Source organism: Lepidochelys kempii, chromosome 2 (assembly GCF_965140265.1).
Source record: "Lepidochelys kempii isolate rLepKem1 chromosome 2, rLepKem1.hap2, whole genome shotgun sequence".
NCBI lineage: Eukaryota > Metazoa > Chordata > Testudines > Cheloniidae > Lepidochelys > Lepidochelys kempii.
Window position 1 is genome coordinate 230,852,941 of NC_133257.1, and position 20,455 is coordinate 230,873,395.

At 39.6% G+C, this 20,455-nt stretch overlaps 1 protein-coding gene across 7 annotated transcripts in view; it reads left to right on the forward strand.

Moving 5' to 3' along the window:
• Positions 1 to 20,455, forward strand: part of CACNB2 (calcium voltage-gated channel auxiliary subunit beta 2) — a 396,121-nt gene that overhangs the window by 239,368 nt on the left and 136,298 nt on the right. For 5 of the 7 annotated variants that reach the window (XM_073334164.1, XM_073334157.1, XM_073334158.1 and 2 more), the window contains one exon: positions 16,099 to 16,218. In XM_073334164.1, coding sequence (XP_073190265.1) covers positions 16,099 to 16,218 — 120 coding nt within the window. Of the gene's footprint in view, positions 1 to 15,040; positions 15,303 to 16,098; positions 16,219 to 20,455 lie in introns of those variants that run through there. The other 2 variants (XM_073334159.1, XM_073334163.1) reach the window with 2 other exon arrangements.

A 20,455-nucleotide genomic window follows, 5' to 3' on the forward strand; every position in this document is an offset into this window, starting at 1 on the left:
ACTTATATACCAGATCAGTTTTTCCATGGTTGTTGGCATAGATCCTTATTAAATATACTCTTTTAAAAAAGGGATTAATTGTAGTGGTAGAAAAAAGAGCGTCTCTTATGTCACACTCCTTTTTGAGGTGAGATCCATTGAAAGGGAGCACTCTGATAAAAGAGAAAACTTCAACAAGAACTAGAAGAAAAAGGAAAGCCATTGAGTAGGAGTAACTTGCAGTTGATAAAGGCATATGAAAATACTCCCAGCGCGCATGAAGAAGTCACTGCAGTAGACTGGAAGGAGAAATACCTGCAGTCTGAGCAGCAGTTGGTAGGACTGCAGTTGCCCCAGCCAAGTTCTGAAACATCAATTTCAGATACACGATTTCCTCAGAGACCCAAAGAATTTCATAAACAAGCAATACCAAAATTTAACAGAAGAAATCCTTTATATTTTAACTGTGGGCAAATAGGACATTTTCAGAATGAATGTCAGAATTTTCCTAACCCCAATTTAATACATCAGCAGCTGACTGGTAGGCATTCAAATCAGAGCAAGTTTGAGCTAGGAAGAAAAGAAACTAACAACTCTCAGAGCAAGGCTGCTAGTCAGTGGGTTCAGGAGACAGATGTTAATGAGTGTCAGTGATGCCATCTGGCAGTTAGTGGGACCTGCTTCTTGTCATGGCTATGTATACCTAGATGGAGTAAAGAGTACCTGCCTAATAGATACTGGTTCTCAAGTTACTTGCATATGTGAAACTTTCTATAATGAGCATTTATCTTATTGAAAGTTATAGTCAGTTGGCAGTATACTTCAGATAGAAGGGGCAGAAGGGCAAATGGTTCCATATCTGGGATATATAACCTTGAAGATATGTATCAGAGGAGTAGCCATGTTAGTCTGGATCTGTAAAAGCGGCAAAGAGTCCTGTGGCACCTTATAGACTAACAGACGTATTGGAGCATAAGCTTTCGTGCTTTATGCTTTAATATGTCTGTTAGTCTATAAGGTGCCACAGGACTCTTTGCCTCTTGAATATACGATTCCCAAAGTTTGTCTGTGGGACTAACAAACATCATGAGGTACTAGAATTGGTTTGTCCAGACCAATGTATAAATAAACAAGTGTCGGCATTACAAGTGGGGGCTCGTCCAGGATTTCAACTGGGAAGTCTCTGAAGCTTGGGACACAGCTTCCTCAGCTAGGGGAAGTATGTAACCCACACACCTCCTGGTGTGGTGTTCTGCCCCATCTAGTGGCACCAAGACCACTTAGAGAGATTGAGTCTGCTCTACAGCCTTAGCTAAGAGGCAGTTGGCTTTCAGCTCATGCGGTAGAGGCTCATGCACTAAGCTCCCGAGGTCCGTGGTTCGATCCCACCTGCTGACGACCAGGGTCTGTCAGTGTTGCACAATGGCTAATGTCTTTTTAAGACAAATATTTCTATTCATGATTCACTAATTAGTTCCAAATTAATTCACAGTTTTAAGTGCAGTGCTAACGGCATCCTATTGCTGGGTGAACTGATTCAGTAAAATAGGAACCATCCTGAACTTTTGTGTAAAAAATATATTTGGTCAGTTTTCTTTGATTTTACCCGCTTCATTTTCAGTCACCTCTGACCAGGACTGAGAGCAAAACTGTGGAAAAGACCTTTATGAAGGCGCAAGCACAACTTAGATTCGGGGTTGCAGCTTCAACTTATAGTGCAGTTGTACCATGTGGGTTAAGGCCAGGCAAGAATTGTGGATGAGAGAGCCCTTTTTCTGCAAATAAATAATGAGGAGCTAACTAGATGTCAAAATTCATTGTGACCTTTTCCATCACATTTGTCAAATCAATACATTATATGGGTCACTCTAGGTTATTAGTAAATAATTGGATTCAAAATTTTTTAATTTACATGAAAGGAGAATAAACCAAGCAACTTTTTTCTGATAGGGAATTTCTGAAACCAGTATGTACTCAGAATATTTACTTTGTATCTTTTCTCATCTTGCCTTGGAATGGGATTTTTTGTTTGTTCCTTTGACTTTTTCATGCTCAAAGACAAGTGACTTAGTGATAGGACCTACTTCTTTGTCTTGCGAGCTGTCTGTAGTTTATCTTGGTTACCTTCAAAGTGATAATTTCCAATTGTGCAGAACATTATCTACGTTAACTAAATAAAGTAAAGAGTGCTTTCATTTATTCCAAAGAAACAGAGAGACCAAGCAAAGATAAAGACAGTAGTCCTTGTCTTACTTTTAATTGCTGGGTATGATTTATTTCCTAAAATGATATGTATTAGTTGTACGAACCACTGGGAATTATTAAGTGGACAAAAAATATGTGGTTGAAAAGGCTTCCTCTGCTGGTCCATGTATCTGCCAAGAAAGTAGATTGGTTTCTTTTTTGTGTAACAAAGCTCCATTTCAGAGTAACAGCCGTGTTAGTCTGTATTTGCAAAAAGAAAAGGAGTACTTGTGGCATCTTAGAGACTAACCAATTTATTTGAGCATAAGCTCCAATGAAGTGAGCTGTAGCTCACAAAAGCTTATGCTCAAATAAATTGGTTAGTCATGGACCATGAATTTGGTAGGGCTCTACCTATCAAATACGATTTTCTACAGCTGTCTTGAGTGATTTGTGTTTTAAAATCTATCTTTAAATACCCCCCTTTTCACCTATTTGTAATTATATTTACTTCGTAATACATGTGAATTGTCATGACTGTATGTGTGTGTGTATAAGTATAATATAACACACATGGGTTAGATTGGGCTCTTAGGCTCAGCCCTGCACATGAGAGGTGAGTAGATGCATTACCACAAGAGGAATACCAGGACGGAATTATGACTCAGTCACAAATTCATCCCTGCTTTCACCTTGCTCTGGAGGGTTATGTCACTCTTTTTCAGCACATGAAGGTGTTGGAGCCACCCTCCTCTCATTCCTGTCCACATGCTTGTGGACGCAAGGGGGAGGATTGGGCATGTAGCCCCTGCTCTTGCTGCCGTCTCTTGGAGCTGCAGTCTGGGCAACCTTTACGAAGTTCACTGACAGGATGGGGAGTACTAACTACTTCCTGTTCCCCTGGGGGGGCAGCACTGGGTTTAAGTACAATGTAACCCATACAGTGTAGTCCAATAAAAAGCTAACATTTATGAACAATTGACACACTACAATATGTGAGCTAGCCCAGTGTTTCCCTATTTTTTGACTAGGAAAGGTCTGTGATGATCTGGAAAAAGGGGTAAACTGTGTTGTGGCAAAATTTTCAGATGATACAAAACTACTCAAGATAATTAAGTCCCAGGCAGACTGTGAAGAGCTACAAAAGGATCTCTCAAAACTGGGTGACTGGGCAACAAAATAGCAGATGAAATTCAATGTTGTTAAATGCAAAGTAATGCACATTGGAAAACATAATTCCAACTACACATATAAAATGATGGGGTCTACATTAGCTGTTACCACTCAAGAAAGAGATCTTGGAGTCATTGTGGATAGTTCTCCGAAAACATCCACTCAGTGTACAGTGGCAGTCAAAAAAGCGAACAGAATGTTGGGAATCATTAACAAAGGGATAGATAATAAGAAAAACAATATCATATTGCCTCTATATAAATCCATGGTACACCCACATCTTGAATACTGCATGTAGATGTGGTCGCCCCATCTCAAAAATGATATATTGGAATTGGAAAAGGTTCAGAAAAGGGCAACAAAAATTATTAGGGGTATGGAATGGCTGCTGTATAAAGAGAGATTAATAAGACTGGGACTTTTCAGCTTGGAAAAGAGACGACTAAAGGGGGATATGATAGAGGTCTATAAAATCATGCCTGGTGTGGAGAAAGTAAATAAGGAAGTTATTTACTCTTTCTCATAACACAAGGACTAGGAGCCACAAAATGAAATTAATTGGCAGCAGGTTTAAAACAAACAAAAGGAAGTATTTCTTTACACAGTGCAGAGTCAACCTGTGGAACTTCTTGCCACAGGATGTTGTGAAGGCCAAGACTATAGCAAGGTTCAAAAAAGAACTACATAAATTCATGACGGATAGGTCCATCAATGGCTGTTAGCCAGGATGGGCAGGGAAGGTGTCCCTAGCCTCTGTTTGACAGAATCTGGGAATGGGTGACAGTGGATGGATCACTTGATGATTACCTGTTCTGTTAATTTCCTTTGGGGCACCTGGCATAGGTCACTGTCAGAAGACAGGATACTGGGCTAGATGGACCTTTGGTCTAACCCAATATGCTTGTTCTTATGTGATATCACAGCTACTGTGTTGTGCAACTATTGTTTAATGTTGGTGGTTCAGTGCCCACCTCTGTACAGAAAAGAGAAAGGACACCACTCTGTGTCTGTTACACATGGGCCTGGCCCTTATTTTCTCTCAATCTGATTCTTTAAATTGTTTAAATTGTTTTTTGTAGGTACTGCCACATAACATTAGTGAAGATGTCTAAAACATATCCTACATAGTGGTCTGTATATGAGTTGGCACATGTCAAACTGAAAGAAACCCACTTCCACATTTATTTTGAGTAATCTAGCAAACGAATGCTCTATCTCCACTTGGATTAAGCACCTTGGTTTTGTGCATAATTACCATAACAGTGACACAGATAAGAGTAAAAGTAATATTGAATGGGTGGTAAACTGGAAATAGGAATTATACAAATAAACAGATATCTAATAAGAATAAAGTCTCTTCTTGTGGAAGAGAAGAGTGAGTTAATGGACACTTAAGATTCAGTTTCTTAGCAGTCAATGTATGGTAAAACACACATATTAATACGAAAGACTCACTGATACAAACAGTGATCAAGTTATAGTCTTTCATTCCACTAAAATAATTTATTGCTGTTCACAAAGGATCATGAACGGACACTCAAGATGGTCATTGTAGAAGTCAGATGATCCAGAAAATGACCTGAGCAGAGGATTGAAAAAAATATATCTCTTTGGGGTGGGGTTCTTTTTTGTTTTGTTTTGTTTGGCAAATGGATTAGTATATGTTAACAGTTTCTTCTGAGTGTGGTAGACTTTACAAAACTAACTGATGAGGATTAATGGAGAGAGGTAAGATGTTTAGCATGTGGAAATACTTAGAATGGGGAAGTAAAGAGCAGCAAAAAGTAAAATAATTTTACAACCATTCTTTAAAAATCAAGAGACCTTATCTAAATTACATCATCTGTAAATGTTCTGTTCTGAAAAATGAAATACTGAAGATCAGCAATGCTCTCATGCTTAAACAAGGAGCAAAAAAATCAGACATCAACAATATTTATTAAATGTTGTCATCAGAACTAGATTTAAAATATCAGACTAGAGAAAGGAACTTGAAAGAGTGATTCTACATAAAAAAGAGAATATAATATTTGTAAAGAACAGCAGCAAATAAAGTAAGTTCTTTCTTTCTTTATAGTTCTCCAGTGTGGACAATGTTCAGGGTTAAATTTTCAAAGAATATATTTTGAAGCATGTGGGAAAATGTAATTAAATGATAGAGGTTGACAAGATCCAAATTTCCCAAAGTTTGGGGCATTTGGATCTGAATTTAGATCCAAGTTTGGCAATTCTGAATGGGTTGTTGAAGCAAAACAAAACTTCATAGAATCATAGAATATCAGGGTTGGAAGGGACCTCAGGAGGTCATCTAGTCCAACCCCCTGCTCAAAGCAGGACCAATCCCCAACTAAATCATCCAAGCCAGGGCTTTGTCAAGCCTGACCTTAAAAACTTCTAAGGTAGGAGATTCCACCACCTCCCTAGGTAACGCATTCCAGTGTTTCACCACCCTCCTAGTGAAAAAGTTTTTCCTAATATCCAACCTAAACCTCCCGCACTGCAACTTGAGACCATTACTCCTTGTTCTGTCATCAGCTACCACTGAGAACAGTCTAGATCCATCCTCTTTGGAACCCCCTTTCAGGTAGTTGAAAGCAGCTATCAAATCCCCCCTCATTCTTCTCTTCCGCAGACTAAACATCCCCAGTTCCCTCAGCCTCTCCTCATAAGTCATGCGTTCCAGTCCCCTAATCATTTATGTTGCCCTCCGCTGGACTCTTTCCAATTTTTCCACATCCTTCTTGTAGTGTGGGACCCAAAACTGGACACAGTACTCCAGATGAGGTCTCACCAATGTTGACTAGAGGGGAACGATCACATCCCTCGACCTGCTGGCAATGCCCCTACTTATACATCCCAAAATGCCATTGGCCTTCTTGGCAACAACGGCACACTAATGACTCATATCCAGCTTCTCCTCCACTGTAACCCCTAGGTCCTTTTCTGCAGAACTGCTGCCGAGCCATTCAGTCCCTAGTCTGTAGCGGTGCATGGGATTCTTCCGTCCTAAGTGCAGGACTCTGCACTTGTCCTTGTTCCACCTCATCAGATTTCTTTTGGCCCAATCCTCTAATTTGTCTAGGTCCCTCTGTATCCTATCCCTACCCTCCAGCGTATCTACCTCTCCTCCCAGTTTAGTGTCATCTGCAAATTTGCTGAGGGTGCAATCCACACCAGCCTCCAGATCATTAATGAAAATATTGAACAAAACCGGCCCGAGGACCGACCCTGGGGGCACTCCACTTGATACCAGTTCCCAACTAGACATGGAGCCATTGATCACTACCCGTTGATACCGACGATCTAGCCAGCTTTCTATCCACCTTATAGTCCATTCATCCAGCCCATACTTCTTTAACTTGCTGGCAAGAATACTGTGGGAGACCGTGTCAAAAGCTTTGCTAAAGTCAAGAAACACCACTTTCCCCTCATCCACAGAGCCAATTATCTCGTCATAGAAGGCAATTAGATTAGTCAGGCATGACTTGCCCTTGGTGAATCCATGCTGACTGTTCCTGATCACTTTCCTCTCCTCTAAGTGCTTCAGAATTGATTCCTTGAGGACCTGCTCCATGATTTTTCCGGGGACTGAGGTGAGGCTGACTGGCCTGTAGTTCCCAGGATCCTTCCTCTTCCCTTTTTTAAAGATGGGCACTACATTAGGCTTTTTCCAGTCGTCCGGGACAAAGATAATGGCCAATGGCTCTGCAATCATGTCCGCCAACTCCTTTAGCACTCTCGGATGCAGCGCATCCGACCCCATGGACTTGTGCTCGTCCAGCTTTTCTAAATAGTCCCGAACCACTTCTTTCTCCACAGAGTGCTGGTCACCTCCTCCCCATGCTGTGCTGCCCAGTGCAGTAGTCTGGGAACTGACCTTGTTCGTGAAGACAGAGGCAAAAAAAGTATTGAGTACATTAGCTTTTTCCACATCCTCTGTCACTAGGTTGCCTCCCTCATTCAGTAGGGGGCCCACACTTTCCTTGACTTTCTTCTTGTTGCTAACATACCTGAAGAAACCCTTCTTGTTACTCTTAACATCTCTTGCTAGCTGCAAGTCCAGGTGTGATTTGGCCTTCCTGATTTCACTCCTGTATGCCCAAGCAATATTTTTATACTCTTCCCTGGTCATTTGTCCAATCTTCCACTTCTTGTAAGCTTCTTTTTTGTGTTTAAGATCATCAAGGATTTCACTGTTAAGCCAAGCTGGCCGCCTGCCATAGTTACTATTCTTTCTACACATCGGGATGGTTTGTCCCTATAACCTCAATAAGGATTCTTTAAAATACAGCCAGCTCTCCTGAACTCCTTTCCCCCTCATGTTATTCTCCCAGGGGATCCTGCCCATCAGTTCCCAGAGGGAGTGAAAGTCTGCTTTTCTGAAGTCCAGGGTCCGTATTCTGCTGCTCTCCTTTCTTCCCTGTGTCAGGATCCTGAACTCAGCCATCTCATGGTCACTGCCTCCCAGGTTCCCATCCACTTTAGCTTCCCCTACCAATTCTTCCCAGTCTGTGAGCAGCAGGTCAAGAAGAGCTCTGCCCCTAGTTTGTTCCTCCAGCACTTGCACCAGGAAATTGTCCCCTACACTTTCCAAAAACTTCCTGGATTGTCTGTGCACCGCTGTACTGCTCTCCCAGCAGATATCAGGTTGCTGTTAACCATACATGTCTCAAAATTTTGTCATCCCTGGGATTTGATTATTCACTTCTTCTTTCCAGATTTTCCGTTTGCCATCCATGTTCCATTTTGTCTTTCAGACTCTAAACTCCTGGGAGCAGGGACTGACATTTATTCTGTGATTGTGGCAGTGCCTAGCACAATGGGGCCTAACCTGGTTGTAGTCTTCAGGCACTACTGTAATACAAATGTTAAATAAAAGTAACAGAACATGTGGAAAGTTTGGATCTGGTTCTGAACGGTGCAACTTAGGCCCATTGCTATAAGGGATTGTTTTTTAAATAGCCACTAAAAATGCTAAAGCTTGCAGGTGCACTTTAGAAAGCCCTTTGAAAATTTGTTAAAAATACCCCTCTGAAGAATAGTCAAACACCAAACTCACTTCTCTGAAATACCAACTCATACCACCATTGGTGCCACCATTGAATTTGGCCCTAAAACTCCATATGTCCATGTTAAAAACAAACCTGTAAATGAATGATCTGCTATTGAGGTCATGAATTTGAGCTCCACAACCAGCTGAACTGTTTTCCAAAAACATGTCCGTCATTGTCATGAACAGCCAAACAGGAGTGGAGACTTTATGTTTGTAAATATGTTTGTCCAATGCATTCTGCTCCTTGCTTGATCCAAGGCCTCTGCAAACTCAAAGGCTATTTTTAAAAACTCTCATTTCATCCAGCTGAAGGCTGAATTAACTGCTATGGAAGCTATTAATGTCCAGCTGGGTCTGTCTGACAAATTTGCCAAAGTCATTTTAAGAGTAAAAGGAGAGTAGTTTCCTGCATAATATCTTATTTCTATACCACATGGTTGCTCTAAACTTCCCAACTGTTTTAGTTTCAGTGTGTATATCACTTAAAAGTGCTTTGTGGATGGAGCACTGAAGGTAGAGGACAATTAGTTTGAGAGACCTCCAGTTCTGTAAACATACAGAGGACTCCGTTGACCTCCATAGAAGTTGATTACATTCCTTCTGTAGTCATAGTGGGAAAGTATGATTTTGAGCCTTCAGGTGTAAATGTGAGTGTAGTGGGTGTTTCGTCAAGTTCCCCAAGGTCTGTGCCAAGGAACTGAGACTGATGATGTGACTAGGCTTTGTGGTTGCCAAGCTATGGAGCATTAATGGCCAATACCAAAGGAGCCAAGAATTTTTGAAGAATAGCCCTTTAATTAATATAGGATCTCTCTCTTTTCTTTTTAACTTCAGTTTAGTTTACTTAACAAATTCAAAATGGCACGATTGAAATAAACGACTTGGTATTTTTTTGAAAAACATTGATCCCTGATTATTTAGTTCTAATATAAATAGAATGTATAATTTCAAAGTAATATCACATTAATGAAGATGTTAATGTGGCATTCCTTCAAATAGTCATTCAAAGAAGTTATATTTCCTAGATTTCTAGAAGAATTTATCGCAGATCTGCAGTTCACACATTCACCGCCTGTGGCCTCTTTGCCCAGCAATGGGACTGATTGACAACTTACCTTAAGAATTCCAAGCATTGCCCCTGATTTTCCATATAATGAAGCAAATTGCAGCTACCATCAACTTTAATAAGGAATTTTGTGGTCCACAGATTTCAGCTTGCAATGTTGCAAGTTAATCTGACCGGCTAGAATTGAATGTTGGCACATGTAATCTCTAAGGGACATACATCTATGTTAAAGATGAATATGACTGAGGGTCCATGTTTAGTACTCTGTGGATTATATTCTGGTCATTGCTGATCTATGGGGAGTTAGCTGAGACACGGCATTTCATTTTGCAGCAACTGAGGACTTGAATAAATTTATCCTTTTGGTTTTAATATTGTTTTTCAGCATTAAATGAATAAAGACATAAGGAAACATACTACAACATGCTATTTTATGATGAATAAATATGTTTAAATGACAAGTGTATTATATCTGAGTAGGGAAGATGGGAAGAAAATGTCTAAAACCTTTCTCAGACCTCCAAAGTTTCTCTTTCACCAACAGAAGTTGGTCCAGTAAAATATATTACCTCACCCACCTTGTGTGTGTGTGTGTCTCTCTCTCTCAAATAGTGACTTTCTGTATCTTGTGAGAACACTCTGATTGTGTGGTATCCAATGCAAAGTTTGTCATGTTGGGTGTATTCGGAAGGCTCATGATGCACTGAGCATTGTTGTTATAGTGATGTTATAGTATTTGTTGTTACAGCAATGTTATAGTAATGTTATAGGTTATAATTTCATGTATATATTTGAGTTATATAGTTATAGTTATGAGGCTGAAAATGTGTCTTCATGACTTAAAATAAGCCCACGCAAAAACTCTCCAAGAGCAAAGAGGCAGTTCACACCTCATCAGGGCACGTATGGGACAAACCCAGCCCAGCCTCACAGGAACAAAGGATGCTGGCCTAGGCAGCAACAAAAGGTTCTCTTGGACTCTCGAGTGAGTCACCCCCCTTCCTTTGGTCAGTTTGGGACTGCAATGAGGTAATGCTCACCTGACTCTGAAGCGGGGGAGGGCAAAACCAAGAGGGAATAAAGAACATGATAAAAGGGAGAGGCGTTTGTCATGCTCTTCCTCTCTCTACCACCTACATCTACAGACACCACCACCAGCAAGCGACTGAAGCACTGATGAAAGGGGAGAGCCTGGCTGAAGGACAACCAGCCAGTTTGTGGTGAGAAACATCTAAGTTTGTTAGGGCACTGAAAGTGTTACGATCAGCTTAGAATGCGTTTTGCTTTTATTTCATTTGACCAAATCCGATCTGTTATGCTTTAATTTATAATCACTTAAAATCTATCTTTATAGTTAATAAATCTGTTTGTTTATTCTACCTGAAGCAGTGCATTTAGTTTGAAGTGTTTCAGAGACTCCATTGGGATAACAAGCCTGGTACATATCAATTTCTTTGTTAAATTGATGAACTCATATAAGCTTTCAGTGATCAGTGGGCATAACTGGACACTGCAAGATGGAGGTTCCTAGGGTTATTGCTGGGACCGGAGATATTGTCTAGTGTCATTCAATTGCACAGTCCAAGAAGCAGCTTACATGCCAGAGGCTGTGTATGAACAGCACAGGAGTGGGGGTTCTCACAGCAAAGCAGGGTAAGGCTGGCTTTTGGAGTCAAGGATTGGAGTGATCTAGCGGATCACCAGTATGGATATCACCAGAGGGGAATGTCACAATATATTTGAGAGAGAGAGAGACACACACACACCGATCAAAAACCAGACACCTAGCAACTCTATATCCAGGGTGTACTGGGGTATCAGAAGACATAAGAAAAATGAAAAAGACCGACTCTCAAAAAATCATCTGATCAAGGAGTATCTACATGCAAGTAAAGCAAATAGAAATTCAGCAACATGATGAAACACTTCAAACATGAAGGAATTTAATTAGACAGCCGTAGCCTGCAGGCAGAGGGGGAAGTACCAACTCCAATGTGGCCATGGTGGAACTACAAATTCTTGATATGCATGGGTTCATACTCCAAAATAATACCTTAGATCTGAAATAATAAATGATACAATGTTTAAGTGACGATCTAAGAAAGGGAGCATGAGTCAGTGTAATGATGAATAAGGGAAGCGCTGATTTACCTGTCGTAGGGGGGGAGAACAGAGGATTTGACCTTGAGATCTGCCCAGCACCAGATGGATTACTGTAAATGCTCATGCTAATAACATCCAAGCAACCAAAGAGACCATGGTAACATCTAGCACTAGAGCTGCTCTATATTCCAGAAGAATGGAATGTAAACCACCTGAACCAGGACAAAACCTGAGTGGCTGGGCTCCAGAGGAGCTAGGGTAAGGCTCCAGCCTGCTCCCAGCTTTAATAACCCCAGAGGACAGTATACTTCTCTCTGCTGTGACGAATAGCCTCTTGGCCTGCATCAGTACAGATCCAATTGACCTTAGGCCCACCATTTTCCTGGCTTGCCCCCACCCTTTGGACCTCTGCCCCCCTGTGCTGGGGGCACAGAAGTTCTTCTGTTCAGAGTTCCAAAGTCCTGTCTGTAGCAACCTTGAGGTTCAATAAATAACAAACCAGTGAATGAGAAAGTATTATAACTTTTTAATAAAACAAACTGGGAGCATCTCTGGTGAACTGCTGCACACAGCCTTTTCCTATGTTCATAATAGTGTCCCTTATGAGACAGTGTCTCCAAATTATAATCTTCTACAGACATATCTACACTGTTCTCCACGTTTTTACAGCAAATCTACGTCTCTCTGTGTTTGCAGTTAGCAAAATAATCTTGTTTAGCAGCATGATTTGTACATGCAGCACAAAATTAAGCTGAATCAATTGTAACATTTTAGGAGTGTGGAGGAATTGTGGCCAACCTTGGACACAGCCAGCGCATTACATGAACTCACTGGCCCAAAAGGAGAAATTAGCTCTCTATGCACAATTTTAGCAGACCCAGCTCAGTTGAGCAGACATCCTGACTAGTTGGGGCTGAGGATTCTACTTCCCAGCTCTCTGATTTTTCATGGGGATCAAAGACCATTTATATTGCCTTTTTATAGTGTTGCCCAAGGAGAAGAAAAGCTAATTAAAAAAAAGGTAATATCACATTCTGGAATGGAAAAATACTATGTATTCACAAAGGAGGCACATTAGAATTGCTGTGGAAATTATAAATTTGAATTGACTCTTATGATTTAAAATTTCAACATTAATGCTATAGTAACAGAACTTTTTTTTCTTTTCATTTTTAAATACCTTTTAAGGTCTGATTGTGTGGCTAGATATAGTCGGGAATTAGAGGCAGCGTGGAGTTGCACCTATGGGAGCTGTAGGAAACAGTCTTCCTGAAGCAGGTACAATACCCTTGGGACTCCTGAGAGCACAGGGAGGGCACAGCCACTGCACCACCCTTTGGCTGTATTTGGATGAGGATTCTTCTTAACATTGCCAACTGTTGCAGCTGCACTGTTGATGGTAATGATGGGGGAACTGATACCGGCCACTAGTGTATTAAGGCCTAATTTGAATGTGTCCAGTTTGCAAATTAATTCCAGTTCTGCAGTTTCTCATTGAAGTCTGTTTTTGAGGTTTTTTTGTTGAAGAACTGCCACTTTTAAGTCTGTTATTGAGTGGCTAGATCACTACAAATAGTGTACTAAGCAAAAATATCAGGGGGTAGCCATGTTAGTCTGTATCCACAAAAACAACAAGGAGTCCAGTGATACCTTAAAGACTAACAGATTAATTTGGGCATTAGCTTTCGTGGGTAAAGAAGTTGAATCTGAAGAAGTGTTTTTTCACCCACGAAAGCTTATGCCCAAATAAATCTGTTAGTCTTTAAGGTGCCACCGGACCCCTTGTTGTTTTTGTATTAAGCACAGTGTCACCTAACACCCTTCAGAGGAGATACAGGCAATGCAGTTAAAACCACTGATAGCTTGGTGTACTACTCTTCTGCCATTGTAGCCACTAGTGAAGCTGTATCAGTAGTAGCAATGGTGAGAAATTTTAAGAAAATAAACTAATGTAGACAAGGACTTTAAGATGTATAGAACCTCTGGTACTTCTCCTAACAGACAAGACTATCTAAAATATTCAAGATAGAAATGTGTATTTTATTTTATTTTTATTTCCTTGTGTGGGTGCTTTTTTTGTGCCTTTCCTTAACTTAGTAAGTGCTTTGGTTGTGAAGTCTCCCTTGCCCCCACCCCATTGTTAATTAGAAAAATTAGCCTAATATATGTATTGCATTTGCGGTAAGCAAAACATTTCTTGAAGAGTAGTTTCCTGGATGTCAGTTCAAAGGCAGCTTCATCAGAATTCAAAATTGTAACTATTATAAATTTGAGAGAAAAGTTTTTGAAAGTTAAGAATTCTCCCTTTCTTTTAAACTACTAATTTAGGGTCAAAGTATGTTACCAGTTACACCAGTAGTGTAAATCCAGAGTATCCCAATGGCTGTAGGGGAGTTACTGTTTTTCACAGACATAAATAAGAGCTGAATTTGGTCCTTAGACATTCCCAGCCATATGCCTCTAATTCTTTAAGAAGGTCTGACTTACAATACCAGATTTCTTGTGACTGCTGTTCTCAGCTGGAATTTCCTATTATCCTGCCTTTTTCATGTAACTGAATTTAAATCAAAGGCAGACACTTCAAAGTCAGCTAGACTGAGATTTTCTTTTACACTTAGGTTGTGCATAGCTGCCTGTGAATTTGTGTCATGAATGTCCTAGTTAATCACACAGAGCTATGTCAATCACTTATCATTTTGGGAAATTATTATAGGTTATGATTGACTAAACCAAATTAAAACTAATGCACAAATTCAGGGTCTGAAATATATTTTTGACCTTTAGCATCCAATATGTGTGTGTGTATGTGTGTATTGCAATTATTCACTGCTTTTCTTACCTACTGGTTTCCTAGTGTGGGCAAATGCCACAATTAGTAGGTCAAACTCTTCTTGTACATCAGAGTAAACAGAGTAAATTGGTTTTATTCTAGATTTACATTGTTGTAACTGAGATCAGATTCTGACTTCGTGTTTTAAATTGAGAATGAGGAGCATGTATGACAGAACTGGATTTTCTGAGAGAGAAATGTAGTTTGATATGTGATAAAAATAAGACACTGTACCAGCTATTCCAGATTTGCAGGGACCTTGCTATTTTCCAGCTGTTTACCCTTGAGATGTAAAATGGCAATTTGACATAGACTAACAACACAGTGTGATGTGAGCATCTGCGTAAAAGGCTGTATATATGGAGCATGCCCAGTGATGTGAAAAGCCTCTTACCCCACCCCCATCTGATCTCTGAAGAGATTAAATGAACTTTGTACTTGTAAATATCACTGAATACATTTTGCACCGGATTTTAAAAGGTTCTCTTCTAAGTACTATTCAAAACAGGCAAAAAAAAAAAAATAACAACAAAGACCTTTTCCTGCATTGAGTTGAAACATCTCTTACAATATACTTGAACCAATATACTGGGGTTTTTTTGTTTTTGTTTTTCATTATTAAAGCCTTTTTTACTGGCATTGGAAAATTTAAGTATTTACTTGCACTAAATACTTAAGAACAGGGTATCTAAAAGCTTGAAGGGCAGAGGGAAGAGAAGGAAGGAGCTTGCAGCAGAGCATGGATAGGAAAGGAGCAGTGATTCTGCGGTGCTCGGTGTGCACATGTTTTGTGAGAATCAGTGCCGGGCGCTGCAGCTGCGGACAATAACTGAGCTGTCTGGCTAATGAAGGCCACCTGGATCAGGCTTCTGAAAAGAGCCAAAGGAGGACGGCTGAAGAATTCTGATATCTGTGTAAGCCCTATGTTTTCATTGTTAGCATATTTATTTATTAATTTTACGGTAAGGGAAAACAGTTGCTTTCATTCTGATTGAATTAGCAGAATTCTCTTCTTGTGATTGTAAGATGAGACAAAAATCAGAGCTGGAGCTATTCTGGTGTTCTGACTAGTTCCATTGTAGCAATACTTACACACAGGTGTTGAGTTGAGACATATTTAATCAGGTGGAACTTGATTTGTGGTCATTTGCATGTTTTTGCTAAAGGGCTGAGATGGATTTGAGCCATGTTCATTTCTGATGGGAAGAGTGTTAGGTGCCCTAAAATTAAAATGGAAGGCATGGGTTAAAGCTCTCTGCAGTGATCTTGTGTAATAGTAATTGTTAATACTGACTTGGCATTTTTTTATTGAATCTGTTTCCTTGCTGGCATTAAAATGTCCTTGTTTATGGTTTTTATTTTTATGGAGCTATCCTTGAAACTGTTGTATGTCCTTCAGCCCTGCACTGCACCACTGCCATTGCTCTACACAGAAACCAGCTCTGCTTACCAAAAAGCAGACTAATTAGAATGTGGGGATAGGGCGGGAAGTAAACCCCTGGAGAGAGACCTGACTTTTGGATGGTCTCCAAATTTGAAACCCTTACTTAAAAATTTTTCTAACTGATTGTCTCTGCTGCTGTATTTTTCTTTTTTCTTTGCCAGGTATTTCTACAAACGTACAATGAGAGAAATGATACGGGAACACTTCACCCTTTTATTGCAGATGCTGCATCTATTTGTAACATTATGTCTCCTTTTCCTGTGCAGGGTTCGGCGGACTCCTACACTAGCCGTCCATCTGATTCAGATGTATCACTGGAGGAAGACAGAGAGGCAGTGCGGAGAGAGGCAGAGCGGCAGGCCCAGGCACAGCTGGAAAAAGCGAAGGTAAGGCACTTCTTCACATCACAGGTTCATGAACCTGTTCTTTTTCTAAGAGCTTGTTGTCTCATTTGTTTACCTGTAGAAATGTTTTTCTAAATATTTTTTTAAAAAATACCTCCAAAGATCTCTTGTTAAGGAAATTACATAAGTTTTTGGAAATTGCACTTATCAAACAAACTGATTAAAGACAGAAACTGCCATTCTTGATTGCCCTGTCTGTATTAGGAGACTCAGTTTGCTTAAAAAAGAGTTTAGTTACTTAAAGAACTGAACTAACTTTTGTATTTTGCTATATAACCTATCAATTCCTAGTACACAGGGACAAGTCATGAAGTCCCTTTTTATAATCAATGGGGGTCTTGCCGGAGCATAATTTGGCCCCATAAATCATGTTTATCGTTCAATCGTAGAAGTTCAGCATTGGAAGTCCAGTTTTTTTTATCCGTCATGTACAGGATTGTTTCCTACATGGCATGTATAAGTAAAGACAGGCAGTTACACTGGCCCATTTTGTTTAAGAGGATTTTATTGGTTTCCTTAACAAGAAAACAATTTTACTTACCTACTAAAGTAGGGGCAATCAGGATTTCAGAACCCCTTGTAAGAAGTTTGAGGCCCTTACAGAAATTCTACTGTACTTCCATGCTCCTGGCAGGTAGTGGCAAATTAATAAACACTAAATGAGGCACAGATCTCACCAACATGCGTATGTATTTTCCATTAGATGCATATGCAAAAGCAAAGTTTTCTAGTCAGAATACTACAAAAGTATGTGTGTGTTTCTCTCTGCTATGCATTTTAATTTTTTGCATCAGTTGTACTTATGATTAAAAAACAAATATATATATATTTAAATATTTAATATATTTATATTAAAAAACAAATATATATATGCGTCCTTGTTTGTTTTTCCTCATTCTTTTATCTTTTTTTCCTTTCCTTTTTGCTGTGTCTCAAATCTTGGTGCGTCATTTCCAATGTATTTTTCTTTCAAGGTCTCTTTTTCCTCAGTTTAATTTTTTTCTCTCTTATTCATATGTGGTTTTAAGAAGTTTACTGGAATCTAGTCTTTTCATTCTTTCTCACCTACTTTCTCTCTGTTCCCTCTCTCGTGTCCTTTTTCCATTTACTTCTCTCCTCCATTTCTCTGTTCCTTCTTTCCTGTGATCTTTCTGTTCCCACTCTTTCCTCTCCCACTTTATCAGTTTCCTTATATATTCACCATCACCTCTGATCATTTATGGTAGCTCAGTTTTAGAAAGTTCTTGGGGTCACCTAAACCTTCACGAAAGCAGGAATTCAGATTATTGAGATACACTTGATTAGAGAGAACTGGTCAGTTCAGACAGTCACCAGGGTGCACAGAGTGACAGCTTTCTGAAGGCCAGAAGGCTCAGACAAAGAGGGAAGGAGGGGATTACCAAGTCTTTTTTGAGAATTCTAATTTTATGAGATATCTGATAAGAATTCCCAAACCACCTTTTTCAAGAGGTGCTGGAGTCTGCTGGTCTTCGGGATTCCTGGATAGCTCTCTGCAGCCCCACTCCAGCTGCACTTCTATGCTATGCAAGTGCAGTTTCATTTCCATAACAGAAACAGTAAGTCTAGTTTCCGCCTCCTTCTCTTACCCGCCCCTTAAAAGATGCTAGCTGATCTTTGGATAACAGGAGTTTTGGTTAACCACAGAATAGTATGTCAGGGTTGCTCTAGTTTGATTGTTTTGTTTTAGGAGTTACAAAGCAACTATTGCTAGAAAAAGTAAAATAAATAATCAGGATTATTAGTAAAATAATTTAGCTTTAAAAGAAGAGTTCAAGTAATAACATCTTCTAGAATAATGAGTGGCATTAGAACACTTATTCCTAAACTGATGCATCTTTTAGCGATGAGTAAATCTATGTGAATGTTGCTATGGGAATTTGGCTTAGCAATGCTGGCTTGACTGCATGGACAGCCCTTATGAAATATTCATGATCTCTAACACAGATGCCATAGTAGTTTACAGAGGAACTGCCAGCAGACCTTCACTTTTAAAAACTGTATTTCCGTACATCAAAACAATATTCTCACTTCAGTTGGCAGAGGAATAGTCACCAGGTCTGACTCTGTCTCTGGCTGTGAGACAGCTTGTAAACAGTTGAAATGTGAGGGCATTGCTACAATCAAGCTGTTATAACAAAGGTGTTTCAGTAATACGTAAAACACACACAAACTGACTTTTAAATTATCTGTGCATTAAAAGGGATTAAAGCATACACTGGAGAAACAGTTTGTAATGGCTACGTGGTTGTAGGATATAAATTGTTGTATATACGTGTTGGCTAATATTTAAAGTAATCTACATTTTATGATGTTCATCGCATTCATTTAAAAAACTATTTCTAAAAACAAATACCAGAATAGCTTAAATCTAGTTGCATATCTCTGAAATATTACAGGAAATATTTTGCTACTTCCATTTATGGATGAGTGGTTCACCTCCTTGATGAATAATGAAATTAATGAAACAGTAAGTTAGGTTTACATTATTTCACTGTTCACTGAACCAGGCTGCAAACACTGGGTATAGATTCCTGATTTCCAAGTGTGCCTGTCTTTTCTTTGTCTTTATGTGCTATCAGTCAGGAGCAAGTGACGCAGCTGCTTTTAACTTTTTTCTCTTTCAGATTGTGAGCGGAAATGTTGATCCTAAATAGAATTCTGATTACTTTATTTGTCATGGGAATTAGAAATGGATGACATACATGAATAATCCAAAAAGAAAAGGAGTACTTGTGGCACCTTAGAGACTAACAAATTTATTTGAGCATAAGCTTTCATGAGCTACAGCTCACTTCATTGGATGCATGCAGTGGAAAATACAGTGGGGAAATTTTATATAGACAGAGAACATGAAACAATGGGTGTTACCATACACACTATAACAAGACAGTGATCAGGTAAGGTGAGCTATTACCAGCAGGAGAGGAAAAAAAACCTTTTGTAGTGATAATCAAGGTAGGCCATTTCTAGCAGTTGACAAGAATGTGTGAGGAACAGTCGGGGGGAGGGGGGGAATAAACATGGGGAAATAGTTTTACTTTGTGTAATGACACATCCACTCCCAGTCTTTATTCAAGCCTAATGTAATGGTGTCCAGTTTGCAAATTAATTCCAATTCAGCAGTCTCTCGTTGGAGTCTGGTTTTTTCAAAGTTTTTTTGTTGAAGAATTGCAACTTTTAGGTCTGTAACTGAGTGACCAGAGAGATTGAAGTGTTCTCCGACTGGTTTTTGAATGTTATAATTCTTGACGTCTGATTTGTGTCCATTTATTCTTTTATGTAGAGACAGTCTGGTTTGACCAATGTACATGGCAGAGGGGAATTTCTGGAACATGATGGCATATATCACATTGGTAGATGTGCAGGTTCTGATTATCACTACAAAAGGTTTTTTTTCTCTCCTGCTGGTAATAGCTCACCTTACCTGATCACACTCGTTATAGTGTGTATGGTAACACGCATTGTTTCATGTTCTCTGTGTATATAAAATCTTCCCACTGTATTTTCCACTGCATGCATCCGATGAAGTGAGCTGTAGCTCATGAAAGCTTATGCTCAAATAAATTTGATAGTCTCTAAGGTGCCACAAGTACTCCTTTTTCTTTTTGCGGATACAGACTAACACGGCTGCTACTCTGAAACCTGTCATTATGAATAATGCAGAGGCTGAAGGGAAAATGACAGAGAATTAAGAGTAGATATAAAACTGTCAAAGTGTTTCATGCACCTTAGGAAAACAGTTTAACGAACATCCATGTTTCTTTCTTACAGTTGAGAGGAGAAACGTCTTAAAATTGTAGAAAAAGATGTACCAGTGAGGCATATGAGGACAAATGGGTAGTAGCTTTGGACTTTGAGTAACATAGAACTGTGTGCCCAGTTAATATGAAGCAAGTATGTAAAGATCTGATTGTAGTACTGATTGCAGCCTGAAACAATGTCTAAGGTGAAAGTTTGACAGGCCAGCAGTCTTTGCCCTAAACACTCTGTTAACCTTTTCTTAGCAGGATCAATATTTTGTTAAGTGGATCACTCTGGCAGGTGGTTTGTTACCTAATTTTGACATAAGGAAGGTGAGAGTAGCTATTTAGGTGAGAGATAATCTAGGGTGTGGGCTGAGCAATCCTGAAGGAAGAACCCCAGTAGTAGCTGAGTCTGAGCAGAAAGTTTGTGCTGAACTTTGTTACCTTATTCTTTT